The 16,724-nt window shown below is 37.5% G+C and overlaps 1 protein-coding gene and 1 long non-coding RNA gene across 2 annotated transcripts; both read left to right on the top strand.

Annotated features, from left to right (window-relative positions):
• Positions 1 to 4,008: 4,008 nt before the first annotated feature.
• Positions 4,009 to 9,913, top strand: LOC134204678 (uncharacterized). The gene is made up of 7 exons (XR_009977935.1): positions 4,009 to 4,281; positions 4,337 to 4,438; positions 4,503 to 4,559; positions 8,570 to 8,754; positions 8,890 to 9,283; positions 9,347 to 9,627; positions 9,687 to 9,913. It is a non-coding gene; the product is annotated as an uncharacterized LOC134204678 (long non-coding RNA).
• A 1,537-nt stretch (positions 9,914 to 11,450) lies between these two features.
• On the top strand, positions 11,451 to 13,467 carry LOC134204683 (tyrosine--tRNA ligase, cytoplasmic-like). Its single transcript, XM_062679459.1, has 2 exons — positions 11,451 to 13,086; positions 13,151 to 13,467. The coding sequence occupies exons 1-2, from the start codon at positions 11,641 to 11,643 to the stop codon at positions 13,277 to 13,279; spliced, it is 1,575 nt and encodes a 524-aa protein (XP_062535443.1). The 5' UTR covers positions 11,451 to 11,640; the 3' UTR covers positions 13,280 to 13,467.
• Positions 13,468 to 16,724: the final 3,257 nt, after the last annotated feature.

Here is a 16,724-nt window from a genome sequence, read left to right as displayed (position 1 = left end):
TTAACAACCCATTCAACATATTGTTATTTGTCAAATAACCGTACCACAAACTGTTAAAACTTTATATGAGATTGTTCATTTACAGTTGTCAACAGTAAAGGATACTGTTGTCGACCGTACGGGAAAACATCCATGTACAGTTTGTAATTATGCGGGATGTTCGCTCCAAAACCAAACTTTTCATAGGAGGACCGGAGACCCATAGTATTATTTATATACCAATCGAATCAGTTCGACCACTCAAAATAATCCAAACGTCATTACTACGTGAAAACATAGGTGGCTTTTTTCCATCACCTTTTCCACGTAACTGCTACGTGAAACGTGAGTCAACAAAAAATGAACTCATGAACCCTTCCTCCATCAGAGTGTCACGTAACAGCTACACACTTAAAAGACTATTTTTTTGTCGGTAAAATGAATTGACGAGCATGACCGTAAAAGTTTATTTCAACTGATATCTCGTCAATTATTATGACGTTTACACAAGTTACTGAAACTCGGCAGTTTAATTTTCCATAGCAACCGGTAGTTCGGAATTTGACTGAGTTTCGGTAAACCCATCTGTCAAATGTAATACCTGCAGCGTGTTCTAAAGACATGCTAAGAAGTAAAAGCAAAGGTAAAAAGAAATTTTCATCTTTAAATTTGTTGGTAAGTATTCAATATAATTTCAATATCATCTACGCGCAGGACACTATAATATGTTCAATATTCATACAACATTTTACGTTGACTTCAACGAAAGCAACAGGGATGACACAAGGATTTCCAAACCGATGAAATCCCCAAACAGACTGGATATTCTGCTAAAAAGGCGGCATATCTTATACGAGTTTTATCATCTATCTCGAGGGATGTGCCATTCTTTTCTGGACTTTTCGGATTGAAAAAAAGTTGTGTCGTTCACGTTGATTGAAAGTAATGAAACTTATGCCCGTTTTAATCTCAGTTTCAGATGAACTCCAATTAACAAACAATAGCAAAGAAACGGCTGTATCAATCGAAAATGCTTCACCCTCGGCTTCACGAATACGAAGGAGTTAAAATAAACACGTTGACATTTGTGAAGCTTAATTTAACAAGTTCATATTGTTTTTTTTTTTTTACAAAATGTGACCTAAAATATAACCTATTTTATATTGATTAACGCTTTTCATTTTTGTTTTGATTTGATTCATCTGAAAATAAATAATAACAATAATTACTGAATCTCGGCAAAGCCCTTTACCGAATTGATCGGCAACGTACTACCGAACGGCACGGTAAAATTTGACAGCTGGGGTGTGTCGATCATTTTACGACCAATCGGTAATTTGAACTTTCACCGAGATTTTTACCGAGATATCAGCTGTTGGATTCTCGGCAATTTATTTTGCCGGCCTCGGTGAAAAAAATTAAGTGTGTACGTGATTTTTTGGTGACTTACACGATATGATGCGGTAGCTTTTAAAAGATGCTTCAGTGAATAGTATAAATATTTTCAATAAAATATAAGTTATTTTTCGTTGACTATTAAATATTAGTTCAAATATTTTATCGAGGTAAATAAATATATATTTCTTGAGTTTTTCAACTATGTATATTTATTGAAAATGGTTTACATTGTCATAACTCGATTTATAATGTCATTGCCAAGAGTTTGTAAAATAACTATTAATAGTGGAAGTGCAAACAAGAATTTATTGTGAATGCTTTGCATGTATTTCTGGGCAGCGATCTGAGTTTATTCCACTATTCAATCCTGGTAAATATAAAAGCAAACATTTATGTATACGATACGATTTGATTGAACACTGAGCTGCGAGGCGGCAATGTCCCAGTGGGGGATGTAATGCCAACGAAGAAGAAGAACGATTTGATTGAAGTACAATTTAGAAAATAATTTCTCACTAGCGTAGTTTTTTTTCTTCGCCACCTCCGGTTACCACACACCCCAACACACAAATTAACTACCATTTTTAGTTATTACTAATTTATCTCTTATTCAGAGTTGTTTTCTCACAAACAAATAAGAATGTTAGGTAATATACTGTGCTTAACTTTAAAATTGGAAAGCAACAAATCTGTTCGCCTCAGTACATTTTTATAGTGAATGCAAACATTAGCTGTCAAAATGAACATCAGTCGTGTACGTGATTTTCACGTAACAGTGATAAAGCTGGGACAGTAAAAAGGACTGGGTGTTCGTGTATCGTTTATATTATGCCCGATAATGGTTACCTTCGTCAGATAAAACTGTAAAGGAGTTCATTTTCTGCGATCTACGTGATTTTTCACGTAGCATGGACGTGTGGATTATTTTGAGTGACGAATTGAGGTGATGTCTGTGTGTGTGCATGTATTGTCGCGCTTATCTTTTTCTAGACTTTCGCGGCGGTCTTACTCTCGCAGGCTCGACTGACGTCAAGATAGCCGCCGGGTTAAAAGATAGGGAAAATTTTCCCTCTCAAAACAAAACCACGTGCTTTTCGCCAAATGACAGCAGTACTCGATTGTATTAGTGAGAGGCAACCAGAGTCACTGAGTACATGGAGAGTGTTTATCATGACAAGTGCATACGGTGGGTAAGATTTTTATTGACTCTGTCGTGTTTAGTGACTGTTGCAATTACCTGAGAAGCAGCCAGCAGGACGCCGCAGTATTCTATATTTTCTCGAGACGCATAATATTACGTGTGTGTGTGTACGCAAAAAGTTTACTCGCAGCAAGTTGCATACGCCGCAGAATCCTGTCCCATTGTTTCCTATTAAAAATCAACCGGATCGAACAATGGGAATAGACGTTATGGCCAAAATACTTTTTCTATGTCAAAAACGCGTAAAAAAAAGTCACGCCCATTCTTCAGGCACTTACCCTCAATCGAATTGCTTGCAACAAGTTGTATTTGAGGCAGAATCCTGTCTCATTGTTTCCTATTGAAAATTGGCCAGATTTGACTATGGGATTAGAAGTTATGGCTAAAATACATTTTATTAACCAAAAATGGGAAAAAACTCATTTTAATTCACCGAGTAGTGATGCTCTCCTTAGCCGTGCGGTAAGACGCGCGGTTACAAAGCAAGACCATGCTGAGGGTGGCTGGGTTCGATTCCCGGTGCCGGTCTAGGCAATTTTCGGATTGAAAATAGTCTTGACTTCCCTGGGCATAAGAGTATCATCGTGTTAGCCACATGATATACGAATGCAAAAATGGTAACCTGGCTTAGAAACCTCGCAGTGAGGGATGCGGCAAGTGATCGGATGGATGGATGTGTAGGAAAAGGAAAATTGGAAGTGTTTCAGATATGTCGCCAAATCTAGTTCCTACGGCGCTGTCGGAGACCAGAGTGCGCAAGTCGGTGTGGGGAAACAACAAATAAGCACCTCCGCCAGCGGCCCAGATGCGATCGGGGAGCACACCCGGCTTAACCTCAAATTATTCGAGGAAAGAAAAGCGCTCATACTGAAGGGGATCGAAATGGAGCAAGCTGCCCAATTGGAGCGTAGGAAGTTGCAGTTGGAACAAGAGGCCTGGAAGGTGCGATACGAAATAATAAACGGCAACGGTAAAACGATCGGCAATGAAGCGATAATGCCCGGTGGTGGAATCAGCTCATTTCTGCGCCGGCAAGTATGTTACGGCACGGTTGGTTTTATTTTGTTCGAATAGTTATATGTGTCGTCGTTTGTACTATATTGTGTCTGTTTCATTTGTTGATTATGTGCCTGTATTCAAGAGGAAAGCCTTAAAGTAGGCAATAAAAAGTTTAATTGTGATTTGTCCCAAGTTTGTTCCAGACACAGACATCGAATCGTTGATGCCAAATGGCATTAATTGATTCGAGGGTGCCCAAATAAGATAAGAATCCTATGCAAAGGCTCAGCTATGAATACAGCAAACTAATAGCTGTGGACAAAAACCGCATCTTCTATATAATAAAAATGAAATGGTCTGTGTTCGTATCCGCATAACTCGAAAACGGCTCGATGGATTTTCTTCATTCTGTTCTGGCAACCCTGCCCAGACGCAGCCGCGTCACAACCGACATTTGGCCGATTAGGTAAATTAGCTGATATGATGGTGAGAGTGAGTGATGAAATTGAAAAGCGAGGAGGAAACATATACGTTGAAGAGGTAAGGGAAAATATAAACAAATGGCTGAAGTTGAGTAAAGTGGATTGATAGCAAATCGTAGAAATTTATTGTGAGGGTAGAGTTGGAGATATAATTTGAATAAAGTGTTAGTGGCTGAGGTGAATTAGGTGGAGTTTGGTCAGCAGATCACAGTAACGCACACTGTAAGTAGGTCGAAATGTGAATAAACACATAGTGAAATTTTAACATTATAAACAGCTGACGGACGACAATACAGTGGTGCTCGAACTATTGCGGACAGCCCACGGAAGAGTAAGACGACATTTAGACGAACGACATATAAACGAGTAGGACAGACAGGTAAAATACGAAACACGCTAAAAAAGACAAGAGAATAGAAATGAAGAGTTATATTAATTAATAGAAAAGGTCAAAAAGGACGATTGAGACGGAAGACAAAGGAGCAAAAACAAACTAAATTGTGAGTAGAAATTATCCTAAAAACGCTCAAAATTGTGAATCCTGTAAATTTAAATCAAATTAAACTTCCACAGTTTGATCATCCTTTTAAAGGTTGATTCTCAAAAACGGTTTCGTTTTAAAATCCGACCGTCCGAACACATTCCTTCAGCAAAAATGTTCGTTATCGTTTCCGATGGGTTTATTGTCTATCCGGAATAAATTTATAACGCTTTTTATACCGAAGTTGAATTTTTATCCGGATACAGGCAACTTTCCCAACTTCGGAAGTAGTGCGCTGGATTCGTCTAAAGATGCGCTAAACAACGCATCAATTAGTTTGACAGATAAAACTTCGGAAGAAAGTTCGGTTCGGAAGTCCCGACTTCCGAATTCTAACTTGGTGCTACGCCGACAATATATGATATTTTCTTAGGCGAAAATCATGAGTAGGGCTGAGTAAATCGTGAAAAATTAAAATAAAGATTTGTATGGAAATTTCGCATGGGCAGTTCACAACGCGACTAGTCGACTAGTACGCAATAAAAATATATTTGCGGGATTTGTCTGATGGACCAAAATCTCATATGAAACCTCGTCATTTCCCGTAGTGTGCACCACCTAGCCGTCTCTCTCACCAGGAGAGAACGGGCATTATTTTAATTTGATATTTGTTTCATGTTGCTTGAGCATCTTTATGTTTGTATAAATAATTGTTGTGTAACAACAAGTATGGCGACGGTTCCAATCATTAATTCCGGAACGAGACTGCAGTATACCGCTGCTGGGAGAATCAATTCCACTCTGTTACCTGTTTCATCACTATCAACGAATGGCGAATCAGGTTCTCTATCAACTTCCTCGAAGATGATAGCGTAAGCAAACGTAACCAAACCCGGCGATATGCAATGGGACATACTACGAGCTTCATGTGCGACTTGCAGCCTGGAGGAGGAGCCGTCAATCATCAGCTCGGTGGGTCAGCTAGCAAATCAGCCGATGTTATCGGGAAGCGTAAGTCAGACATATCAGGTAACCACTAGCTTAAGTTTCGCTCCGGTAGCTCAGGTAGCTTGTTCACAATATGCAAATTGTAGCGTAGAGTCAGATTGAGATTATTCCCGGGCAAATACAATAAATACACATTCCGCCAACGCTCACTCTTCCTTCCTCAATAAGCCTCCTCAAATTGTGTAATATCAGCATAAAGGATACATCCACAAATCTACGAACGAGGAGTTGGCCACAGTCGATTCACGGAGAATGTTGTACCTCCCAATCGGCATAATGCAAAATCCGAAAAAGCCAAACAAGATCAGAATACATACAGAAATCGATGCAGTGCACTCAAATGACCGCAGACATAAATTGAAGGAAAAAGTAAAATCTATCCCCCTAAAGTGCAAATTCGACCTCTCTTATGTTTTTCTCATTTTTATAATGCGCGAGAAAGGCACCTCCAACGCAAGGTGGATTAATTTGGGCTAAGGCGGACCATAGCCTAATGCTTTGGTCCGATTCGTGAATTAAAATCGAATTAAACTTATTGCCGATTTCACCAATTTGAAGAGCTATGTGTAGATTGAATAGAGGTAATAAACTATAGTGGACGATTGTCACTGCGGTTTCATTTGTTATCGTCCCCAAAGATGTTGTGTACCTATCTGTTAAAACGTTCTGATTTTTCCGTTAGGCTTTGGTCCGATTCACGAATTAAAATCAAATTTAACTTAAAAATGACAGTTCAATAATTATCAAATAACCCTGCTCGCAGAGCAGGATTACTTTTGACAGGTATTGAATCATTTTTTATAAATGTTTTGTTAGTCTTGCTGGGTAGCACCAGCCATTCTTATAACCGATTTCATAATTTCTGAACTGTCACTTTTAAGTTTAATTTGATTTTGAATCGTGAAACGGATCGAAGCCTTATGGGCCAAACACAATTGATACGTTTGCGTGTGTTTTGACAGTTTTCCCATGGGAAAACTGTCAAAACGCACGCAAACGTATCAATAGTGTTTGGCCCATTAGTGCCCTATCCTCGCCAGCAAAAGATGTTTCGCCAGTGACGACAGCGACAATCTCTATAGTTTATTACCTCTATTGTATCACACCAATTTTTTTTTGCCGATCAGCAATTTTTTCAGCAAACATAAATTACTGAAATTTTCAGCAAAGTGAACTGTTATTTCAATTGACAATTATTTACTGAATTATCAGCAAATTCTAGAAGTTTGCTGAAAATTCAGTACACACAAAAAACAAACATGGTTTTACAGAATGTTTTGCACTTTCCATTTGAAAAGAGCTCTGATTTCTTAAAAATGAAAATTTATTTGGTCTAAATCAAAGTGATTTTTTTCGTTTGAAAGTTTTTTTTCATGTTCCCATTGTAAAACTAAAAGTTCTTCCATTCAACCTTAAAATAGTAGAACCACAGACAAGCAGACGTAACACTGAGGAAATTCCCATCGACCATGAGCTCAACGGTCGTTTTAAATTCAACTGCTTGCGAGTTTCTCGTCCAGGGGCGCGGGCGTCGTATACCCGTGTATTTGACATCTCACACTAGCGCCTTCTGTTGACAGTGTTGTACTAAACTTTGTTTCATACAACATGCACGTTAGGTGGTGCTAAAATAACTGGGCGATGGATTTTGAAACAAATTGTTCTAGCTGTTACGTCTGTTTGTCTGTGGTAGAACTGTCAAATAACTCAATGATAAACCAAGCAAAAAGAAAACAAAAAGAACACTGAAAATATTGTACACGCTTGTATAATGTTCTTTTTCACGTGCATTGAACGTGTTTCACCACTCACCAATTTTATGTACAATCCACGTTCGATTCTGTATTAATGTTATTGAATTTGAACCACTTGCAAAAACTGTTTAATTCAACGTGTTTTGAACATCGTTCCACCAGTTCATGCATTGGCGAAAACAGGAACATGGCGCTCAGTGATAATACCTCCTGGGAGGATTTAAAAACAGTTTACGATGTTCTTGAAAATTGATTTACTTTGTTACCACATATACATTCATTCCGATTCAACATTTTCTGGACAAGTATGCACATTTACAAAGGTGAGTTAAGGCTTAAATTTTATTGGAATTTATTTATCAAACAAAATCTTATTTCCAGAGTGTATTGATTATGCGATTACGGAAGTTTCATGTGGGAAAACGATTTTCCAGACGGGCCGCTCAACACGCAACTGAGATGCATGTGGTAAACTATAAAAAAAAAATCTGCGGAAGTATCTATTAGGATTTGATTCTCAAACTGTCAGAGAAAACTGCATGCTATAAGTTGGTGAATCGGTGTGAGTATCTTTATGAATATCTAGCTAAATTATAGCAGTAATCAGAAACAATTCACCTAATTGCTAACAACAACCAGCTAAAATCCCTATTTTTCGCAAATGTCATCATGTATTTCAATTGCATTAACAACAATAAAAGCAAATAAAGAATATGTTTATGTTGAATAATTATTTTGTTGGTTAGATTTATTCATTGTTTTCCTGCGCAAGAAAATGTAATCCCTTAAAATTGAACGTGAAACGCTTTTGAAATTGTCTACTATTCCATGTCAATTTAACGTGTTTCGCATTATCATTCTTCAAGAAATTCAAATGTATCTAACGATCTGCATTTTGACATTTGGAACTGGAAATACACGATATTTTAATGTGTTCATCAATTAGTGAAAATTCATGTGTAAAACCAGTTGAGTGAACGTGTACAATATTTTCAGTGAAAGACAAATGAAGATAAGTTTCCGTTACGCATCGGCACTATAGCATGGTAAAAATATAGATGGTAAAAATATGTATGGTAAAAAAATAAATTACTTGAACATCACTTGAATGCTTGGCCTTATCTATATAATTAGTTTGTTTACACATGAATATTAAAACTAACGCATGTACAATTTTTACAAATAATATTTGAACAGTAAATATAATTATAGTTAAATATATTATAAAAAACTTTTTTGTCCATTCATCTGATAAACATTCTCATAGTGCATTCTCAACCTATCACCGTCGAGCTGTCAACGCCTCTCTCCTCACCAGTTCAAACGATCACAACAGCGGATACGATAGCAAAACTGTTGCTTTTCAAAATTATGCGGGAAAGTGTTTTCGGATGTTCTTTAAATTCAATGCCTCGAATTCGTGCAGTCCAAATCAATATACAAATATCGGAGGTAAGTTGTATTATTTTGACTAAAATATAAAAAGTGTTGATACTGTAGCTAACAAGTTTTCCTAATCAAAACAGCTCCGGTGCTTCAATGGCGCGATCTAAAGATATTAATGCAAGATTTTCTTTTCAATTACAGGACATATAGGAAATGTATGGCGCAATGTTCCCAGACGGCTTCGATTTCCAACCAAACCCCAGCCAGGGACCGGATCTCGTTCTGGGGCAATCACAGTGGCCACCGTGTTGAAATGCTGCAACCTACACTCAAATTAATCTGCTGATAAATTTTATGTGCGAAACTCGCATAGAAGTCACTTGTAGAACTGATTTTTAGAATCATGTGCGTCTCATGTGAAATATGTGCGAACTTATTCCATTTCAAAACATAATTGAAATAATTTTAAGTGCAATGGCTATTGAAATGAAACTATACGACTTACGCACATAAAATTTATAACATTGGTAATGAACTGTTGTTTGTTGTCAACAAGACTGAAAACTAAAGTCAGCACCGTTTAAAATTGAACAAAGTAAGTAATAAGCTTAGATTTCCTTTTTCACGCATTCTAAAACCCAAAATTCGATGATTTCAGAATTGAGATGCATCAACATAATCTACAAGTATAGTGTTATCTGTGTAATATAGCAGATTTAAACATATTGTCGACCGACAGATATGGGATAATGTTTGGTATTATGTCCCCCAACAAACACCCCGCGGCGCAGTATTTGAAAAACTTCCGGTAGCTGGTTAAGAAACCAAACTTGCTGCTCAATATGGTAGAAGCATGTGCAGTACCATAATTTGCTATGCTCTAATCCAAGGATTCAACCAGACCTATCACCGAATTCGAGGATAGAGATACACTTACAGGTTTGTAGGCTTTTTAATTTCATTTACTCATACTAAAATTATTAATTGTTTCTTTGCAGGAGCTTCTAGACGATAGAGCGCAGTTTTTTCGATGCGGAAATGCTTTAATTATTACATACAACGATTATGCATAAATGTAACAGCATTTTATTTCAATAAATCATTTAATTACTGAGCAATTATTTAATCTTTGTTTCAAACCAAAACTTATGATTATCAAGAATATTTGCAAACGCAATAAATAAGAACGAATTATTTTTGTCATGAATTATATGTGCGGATCTAATGGAAAAATCAATACATTTGCACATAAAACCTATGATTATTGAATCGGTAAATATCAATTAGCGCCGCACATACTTTGCAAATGTAAAGTACACTGGTCAAAATGTAAGTGCGGGGCACATAGATGCAATATGCTGTTTATTCTGAGTGTACATCATCTAGAAAAACTGCTTGAAATCATGAAATAAAAATAAAAGTATCATTGCGATTAGATTATTTAAATTTATGATGGAAAGGTGATTGAAGAGTACGAGGGGGAATGGGACAGTTTCTTTAATAACGAATGAATAATTTCGTTTCTGAATGAAAATATTTCGCCCTATTTTTTACAGTGTGAACATTTTTATTTGACAGTTGTACAATTTAGTTTTGAATGTTTAAACTTTTAATTTCAGAGCGGCATGCGACTTTTGAATCATGTTGATTACAAAAGTTGGCGTACTTTTATTTTAAACATATCGAACTCTCTACGAAAAAGAACCAACGCAACTTTTTGAATTTACCAATGGTTTTTTTAATTTTAATAATGGTTTTTCTTTCTGTGTAGGTTCGGATTAAACAGTATCATGCTGATATTATTCAGCAAAATATATCGAATTGATGTTACATATGGTCGGGGTTCTACCAAACCGCACTAAGCGGCTTTTTGACTCACCTTTAAAATTTTGTTCGTACAAGGAAAACGAAACTTGTTTCATATCAATTTATGCGTATATTTGTTGTAGGATATCCTCAGTTGTGGTGTTAAGGCATATCCGATACGATTTACAATCAAATGAATCCGCTAAATGAAAGCTTGGGCTAAACAATAATTCTTTTTTCGTTGGCGCTTAGTGCGATTTGGCTGAACCCCGACCATATAGTGTTTGACCCACGCATAATTGTTTTCCGAATTATAGATTGTTTTTTAAGTTTTTAATTACGAAGATTTATTTGCCTGACATCGACGTAACACAATATGATGCATTAAAAATACAATAATATTCCCATTTTCGTTAGTCAGGATCACCAACATTGTACTCGTAACAAGAGAGAAAATTATTTTAAAAAAAAATTGAAAAATATTTGTTATCTTTAAAATAGCATGAAGTATATAAAGAAAATTTAAGTTACTGTATCGTGCTTAAAGTTGTACCAAAATTTAGATTTTTCCCAAAAAAAACAGCATTTGTTACGCGTTACGCATGGGGTGGGGGTACCTCTGAAAAGTGTTACAGATTGTTACGAGGGGGTGGGGGGTTCTTGAAAACAACGTTTTTCGCGTTACGTAATATTTGAACAGGCCCCAAGACCAACAAAACATCTATCAACATCTGTCAAAAGTAATCTTGCTCTACCGGTAGGGTTATTTGAAAATTTTTTAACTGTTATTTTTAAGTTTAATTTGATTTTAATTCGCGAATCGGACCAAAGCCTTAATTCGCGAATCGAATCGTCTATAAAGACCTATTCACATTCATATGCCCCTCGCGATTGATTCACGTTCCATGCGTTCCGATGGACCAGCACGCGGCGTGCTCGAGTCTTGACAGTTTTGTCTCTCTCCGCATACAACTCATCAACAACACAGCTGCAAAGATCCTCTCTGATCGCTGTGCAGTGCAGCACATTCCTGTTCACTTTCTTTCCTCGGTTAAATTTCACAAAAAGTGATAGAATTGAATAATTTTTCAACCTGCATTTCAAATTTTGCTTCCAAGTGATAGTATATAAATTAAAAAGTGTAAAATGACGGCACTCACTTGGGAAGAAAAAGAACAACTAATCACCCGAAATCTGCAGGAGGTTTTAGGGCAGGACAGCATGCGGACCATTTTAAAAGAACGGGACCTAAAAGTGTACTGGGGAACTGCCACAACTGGTAAACCACATATTGCCTACTTCGTGCCCATGTCCAAGATTGCCGACTTCCTGAAAGCGGGTTGTGAGGTGACAATTCTGTTTGCGGACCTGCACGCCTATTTGGATAATATGAAGGCACCCTGGAGTTTACTGCAAGAGCGAACTAAGTACTACGAGGCGGTCATCAAAGCGATGCTGACTTCGCTGGGGGTGCCATTGGATAAATTGAAATTTGTCTGCGGCACGGATTACCAGCTCTCGAAAGACTATACGCTGGATGTATACAAGTTGTCCTCCGTCGTAACCCAGCACGATGCCAAGAAGGCCGGGGCAGAGGTTGTGAAACAGGTTGATCATCCGCTGCTTTCGGGTATTTTATACCCAGGTCTGCAAGCGTTAGACGAAGAGTACCTCAAAGTTGACGCCCAGTTTGGAGGTGTGGATCAGAGGAAGATTTTCACTTTTGCGGAGAAGTACATGCCACAATTAGGGTATGCCAAAAGGATCCACTTAATGAATCCTATGATTCCCGGTTTGGCAGGTGGAAAGATGTCTTCAAGTGAAGAGGATTCCAAAATAGACCTTTTGGATAGCGCTGCGAAAGTAAAATCTAAGATAAAGAAGGCTTTCTGCGAGCCGGGTAATATCGAGGACAACGGATTACTTAAGTTTATAAAGCACGTTATTTATCCGATGTTTAAGGCTGGTGATGGTTTCGAGATTAAGCGCAAAGAAGAATTCGGTGGCGATAAAAAATTCGAAAAGTATGAAGACTTGGAAGCGATGTTCGCTTCTCAGGAATTGCACCCAGGAGATCTCAAGGCAGCTGTTGAGGTCTATATTAATCGGTTACTTGAACCGATTAGAAAGGTGTTTAATGATGATTTTCATCGGGCACTGACGGAACGAGCCTACCCAACTGGAGCATCAGGAAAAAAGAGCACAGCGGCACAGGCCACTGGAGAGAATACCCCCGACAAAGTGGAATTGAAGGTTGGTCAAATTGTGGAAGCAATAAAACATCCCGACGCAGACACACTGTGCATTTTAACAGTGGATATTGGTAACGAAACGAAGAAGTCCATCGTCAGTAATCTGATGGCCCATTATGGCCTCGATGAGCTGAAGGGCCGTTCGGTCGTGACGCTGACTAATATGAAGTCCTCGAAAATTCGTGGAGTGGAAAGCGAAGGCTTGGTGCTGTGTGCCTTCAATCAGGATAAGTACGAGCCGCTGGTCGTTCCGGAAGGCGCCAAAGTGGGCGAGCGGATAATCGTGGAAGGTTTTGACAACACTAAAGCAGAAGTGCCGCAGCTGAATCCGAAGAAAAAGGTAATTCTATGGATGCTAATTGTTAACAGATATGAGCGTGACTGATGTTTGTATTTGCGTCTAGGTTTGGGACAAAATTCAAGCGGAATTAAAAACGAATGGCGATGGGGAAGCGCTGTGGAAGGAGTTTTCGATGTTGACATTGAATGGCGATAGGATCACGAGCACTCTAAAAGAATGTAACGTCAAGTGAAGAAACATCGGATTAACAAAAGGAAACTATTTGATCCATTTCGGGACTCAGCACGCGATAGTTATTTTAATTTATTTAATATTTTGTGCCGCAGCATAATTTATGTTTACGCGTTGATGCAATTTCCGCATTAATAAAACACTGTCATTCGTTATCAGAGAAATAAATTTCATATCGTTGAAGCTAAACATTTGCAGGGCTGTTACAACAGTCACGGATTTCGCGGATTTGCTCCTCCAGTTGCGATTCCTTGAAATGTCGCGAAAATCGCGAATTTCTATTATTGTACATCGTCTTCTTCTTCTTCTTCTTCTTCTTATTGGCATTACGTCCCCACACTGGGACAGAGCCGCCTCGCAGCTTAGTGTTCATTAAGCACTTCCACAGTTATTAACTGCGAGGTTTCTAGGCCAGGTTACCATTTTTGCATTCGTATATCATGAGGCTAGCACGATGATACTTTTATGCCCAGGGAAGTCGAGACAATTTCCAATCCGAAAATTGCCTAGACCGGCACCGGGAATCGAACCCAGCCACCCTCAGCATGGTCTTGCTTTGTAGCCGCGCATTTTACCGCACGGCTAAGGAGGGTGCTCATCGTTGTACATCGTACTGTATTGATTGTTTTGTTTTCAGAACTTAGTCATAGTTTCCAATATTATTACAGTGATTCCTATAAAATTAGCGACAATTGCGAATTATTTTTACGTTTTGGGGAACGACTCTTTTATTCTTCAAGGGTGTTATCACCCGGAGCAAAGGCATTGATCATTCTAAATAGTCGCTAATCATTCTAACTACACGGTTAAACGACTATTTTCTTCCTTTACATCCTCTAATTCATTTTTATTTATCAAACAGAAACGCAAAATAATTATTCTTACTAGTCGCTATTCAGTTGTTTGCAATGGCATAGCTCAATTCCCATCATAAATTGGTTAACTATTTTTTCGTTTCAAATAGCTATCCGACGATGCTGCCAGCAGCTAATATTTGTGTTTATCAAACTTCTAACAAGACTTTAAGAATTTATGGAGGCTTCTGAGCCTCTTGACAGGAGGCTTCTAAGCCTTCCCAGCCTCTTGAGAGACGGCTTCCGAACGCTTGAAAGATGCTTCCGAGCCTATTGAAAAGTGCTTTCCGTGCCGCTTGAAAAAGGCTTTCGAGCCTCTTGAAAGGAGGCTTACGAGCTACTTGGAAGGAGGTTACTGAGACACCTACAAGGAGGCTTCTGAGACAGCTAGAAGGAGGCTCCCAGGCTGCTTAGGCTCGGGAAGCTTCCAAACCTTTAAATCCTCAGCCTAATTTTAACTAAACCTAATTTTAACTCAGAAGCATATTTTTACTATATTATTAAACATTTTACATTATTCTTGAACATTTTACATAACATTACATTGAAGATTTTTTTTAATTACTTCTTTTTTTTTGAAAGTTACAAAGTTTTCAAATTAAAAAATATCGAAACTTTATCAATAAGTTTTTACAGGAATTGTAATGCATCCGCCATTACGCATTTTTGTTCGAGGTATCTGGAGTCAGTGAAGGTACCCCCAAGGGTACATGTACCCCAGGTTGAGAACCGCTGCTTTAGACTACTGTCGGTTCTATCTAAACAGTCGCAGAATGCACTTCCGTTCGGAAATTTCATGACCAAAGGAAATATGAAGTTAGTTTGCGACTTCTGGGGTAAATTCCATGTCCCAAGCCAACCCAAACACCAGGATCCGCATCTTAGGCACCAAAGAATATCTGGATTCTGTCGTACTATGTTTCCTAAAATGGAATTACTTTATCAATGTCGCCTGTTTTGTTGCGTCATAGTTTCCATTCGACAACTAGTTTTACTCATTAACTGCTATTTATCAAATTTTAATGTATTAGTATTAAGTTGTATAATGTTATTATTAGGTTCAATTTAAGTAAATTTTGCCAATGGAAGGTCCCACGTTTAGACCTGAGGGTGCCTCCTCCCCATGCTAAGTGCTCATGGCCTTGGTACTATTGACGAGTGAAGAGCCTATAAACTCTAAAAATTCACGTTTATAAAGAAAAAAGTTTCTGCCATTCTGGTTACGATGGTGACCAACAGACGATGCAATCTTTCCTACTTGGTTTTTGTTTGTTCATAGGGAGTAGAATCGTACAACTGCTGCAATCGCAAAATGAGCAGCGATTCTTCATACCAGCGACAGCGCACGACCAATTTGTTAGCCAAACGGCAGACCTTTTAAAGTCATTAATGTCCGCCCCTACAGCATTTTGACATAGAGTTCTTCAAGTCTTGTTGGGCAAAATTTGAGGACCTCTCTTCAGAATCGCTTGAGAAAAGTCGAGTTCTTAAAAAATCTCTTCGCCTGAGTTTGTAACTAGCCAACGAATTTTAATTTAAACCTCTTCAAGATTTTGTAAAATGTTAGTAAAGAAAAGAATAATATGACATAACGCACAAGAAATCTGAACAAACGCATCGATGTAAGTTCGAGCGTGTAACATCCAAATGGAAGCCTTCTCACTTATTTCGTTAGTTCGGAGTCGCAAATAGTTTTTATCAAGTCAACTACACTGCCGCTATTCGCATGCCATGTCGATTTTTGGCGAAAAGCTGTTTTTTTGCAGGAAACGGCTTAATTTCGTCTAATACCCGTAATGCTGGGTAGATACCTCTTCGTGGTGTGTTACGGGGTAAGTTCTACCATGGTCACATTGCCAGCTACAGGCACATCCTGACCCAACGAATACCTTCCCAATATCCATCTCCGTGATACTTATTCCTTCTCTCCCTAGTAACGGTACAGACAAGCGTGACCAGAAATAGTAATTCTAATGCTTTTGTCATTTTTGTCACAGATTGAAATTAAGGATTACACCCACCTTGATTTCTGATAGCAATCTGAACAGAGATTTCAAAGGAAACATGAGTATCACTAGTTTCCAGTCCACGAAATATACCGGAGCAATGCCATGCTTTCGTGTTTTTATATATTCGTAAAATATTTATTTTCCATATTTTATTATACTTATTTTTCATATTTCATTATATTTATTTTTCATATTTTTACATTTTATTTTTTTTAATTTCTATATTTTTATAATTTCATATTTTACATTCTATTATTTTTGTGTCTTAAAATTTTCATATTATTATGTTATAATATTATCATAGTTTCATATTTCTTTAAATTGAACATTCCACTTTCAAATTTGATATTTTATGTTTTATATTTTTGTATTTTCATATTTATATAATTTCATGTTATTACACCTTCATATTATAATATTTTTATATTATCATATTTTCCTTACTCTTATATTTTTCCTATTTTTATACTTATATGCACATTATGATGCCTTTTTATGCTTTCACATTTTTTATTCTTGTATATGTTCATATTTTTATACTTTTATATTTTCATATATTTGTATTTTTTCATATCATATTTTC

This window comes from Armigeres subalbatus, unplaced genomic scaffold (genome assembly GCF_024139115.2).
Source record: "Armigeres subalbatus isolate Guangzhou_Male unplaced genomic scaffold, GZ_Asu_2 Contig819, whole genome shotgun sequence".
Classification (NCBI taxonomy): domain Eukaryota; kingdom Metazoa; phylum Arthropoda; class Insecta; order Diptera; family Culicidae; genus Armigeres; species Armigeres subalbatus.
The sequence above is the reverse complement of the archived record's forward strand: the minus strand, read 5'-3'. Positions and strand labels throughout refer to the sequence as shown.